This window comes from Rattus rattus, chromosome 2 (assembly GCF_011064425.1).
Source record: "Rattus rattus isolate New Zealand chromosome 2, Rrattus_CSIRO_v1, whole genome shotgun sequence".
In the NCBI taxonomy this organism is placed as follows: domain Eukaryota; kingdom Metazoa; phylum Chordata; class Mammalia; order Rodentia; family Muridae; genus Rattus; species Rattus rattus.
The window spans coordinates 169,883,572-169,884,539 of NC_046155.1; the positions used below are offsets into that span (position 1 = coordinate 169,883,572).

The window sequence follows — 968 nt, forward strand, 5'->3', positions numbered from 1 at the left end:
TGTCAGGGCACTAGGTGGGAGTATGGACATTGAATGCAGAAAATGCCCACCATAGCTGTCTCCTTGACCCATGGATATTTGTGGCATGAAGATTTCTCCCCTATAGAGACTGCTCCTGGGACATCACCTGTCACCTTGATAACAACTGTTTTTCATAAACCCCTGCTCCTTATTTAGCTGTCTGCATTAACCCTTCTTCCCTGTGCAACTCTATAAATAAACACGCTGTGCTCCCGGATGCTGTGGTTTCTCCATCATTGATCCCAGTCTACCTGATCCCAACTTTCCTGTGTCTGGGTGTCCATCTGTCTTTTCTTTATTCCCTTGCTACCCCGGTCTAGTTCATCCCTGGAGCTGTTCCGGATGGATACACCTCCTGGTTGTAGCACGCCCAATCTATTCCCGTCTTCCTGTTCACTCCCAAGGTCATTCCCCTCACCTGCAAGCAGGAGCCCCTGCCAGGGGACACACATTGGGGGATGGGCTGAGGGGGGCTCCATGATCTGTTGTTTGGCTCTGTCCTCTCTCTGTGGAAAAGAGCTTGGGCTCCAGCACTGCCCTGATGGTCCAGCCGGGTCAGTTCTGTTGTCCGTTGTCTCTCTGAGCTGAGTTCATCCTGGGGCTGGTCCTTTCAGGGTCACATGGGTTAGGGACAGGGCCTGTTGTTAGGACTTGCCCCTGTTCCCTACCCTTCTGGTGTTCTTTCCTCTCCCTTCCCTGTGCTTGTTTTCAGTTCCCCATCCCCCCACAGACTGAAGTGGGCCCCAGTCAACCTGTCTAACCCAGCGATGACCTCTGTTGTGTCCTCAGCCTGGGGCCTGTTTTCATCACAGAGGGAGGAGGCCTTGGAGTCCCAAACTAAGGGTGTGTTTCCTTTTGTGACACAGACACACAACTAGCTGTTTACATGCTAGCAACTTCTGGGCTCTGTGACAGTAAGACTTATTCTTAGCAGGGTCCCTCTAGGG

At 52.3% G+C, this 968-nt stretch overlaps 1 protein-coding gene across 1 annotated transcript in view; it reads right to left on the reverse strand.

Annotated features, from left to right (window-relative positions):
• Positions 1-500, reverse strand: part of LOC116893387 (carcinoembryonic antigen-related cell adhesion molecule 6-like) — a 17,725-nt gene extending 17,225 nt beyond the window's left edge. The window contains exon 1 of the mRNA XM_032895182.1: positions 440-500. Coding sequence (XP_032751073.1) covers positions 440-500 — 61 coding nt within the window. The remainder of the gene's footprint in view (positions 1-439) is intronic.
• Positions 501-968: the final 468 nt, after the last annotated feature.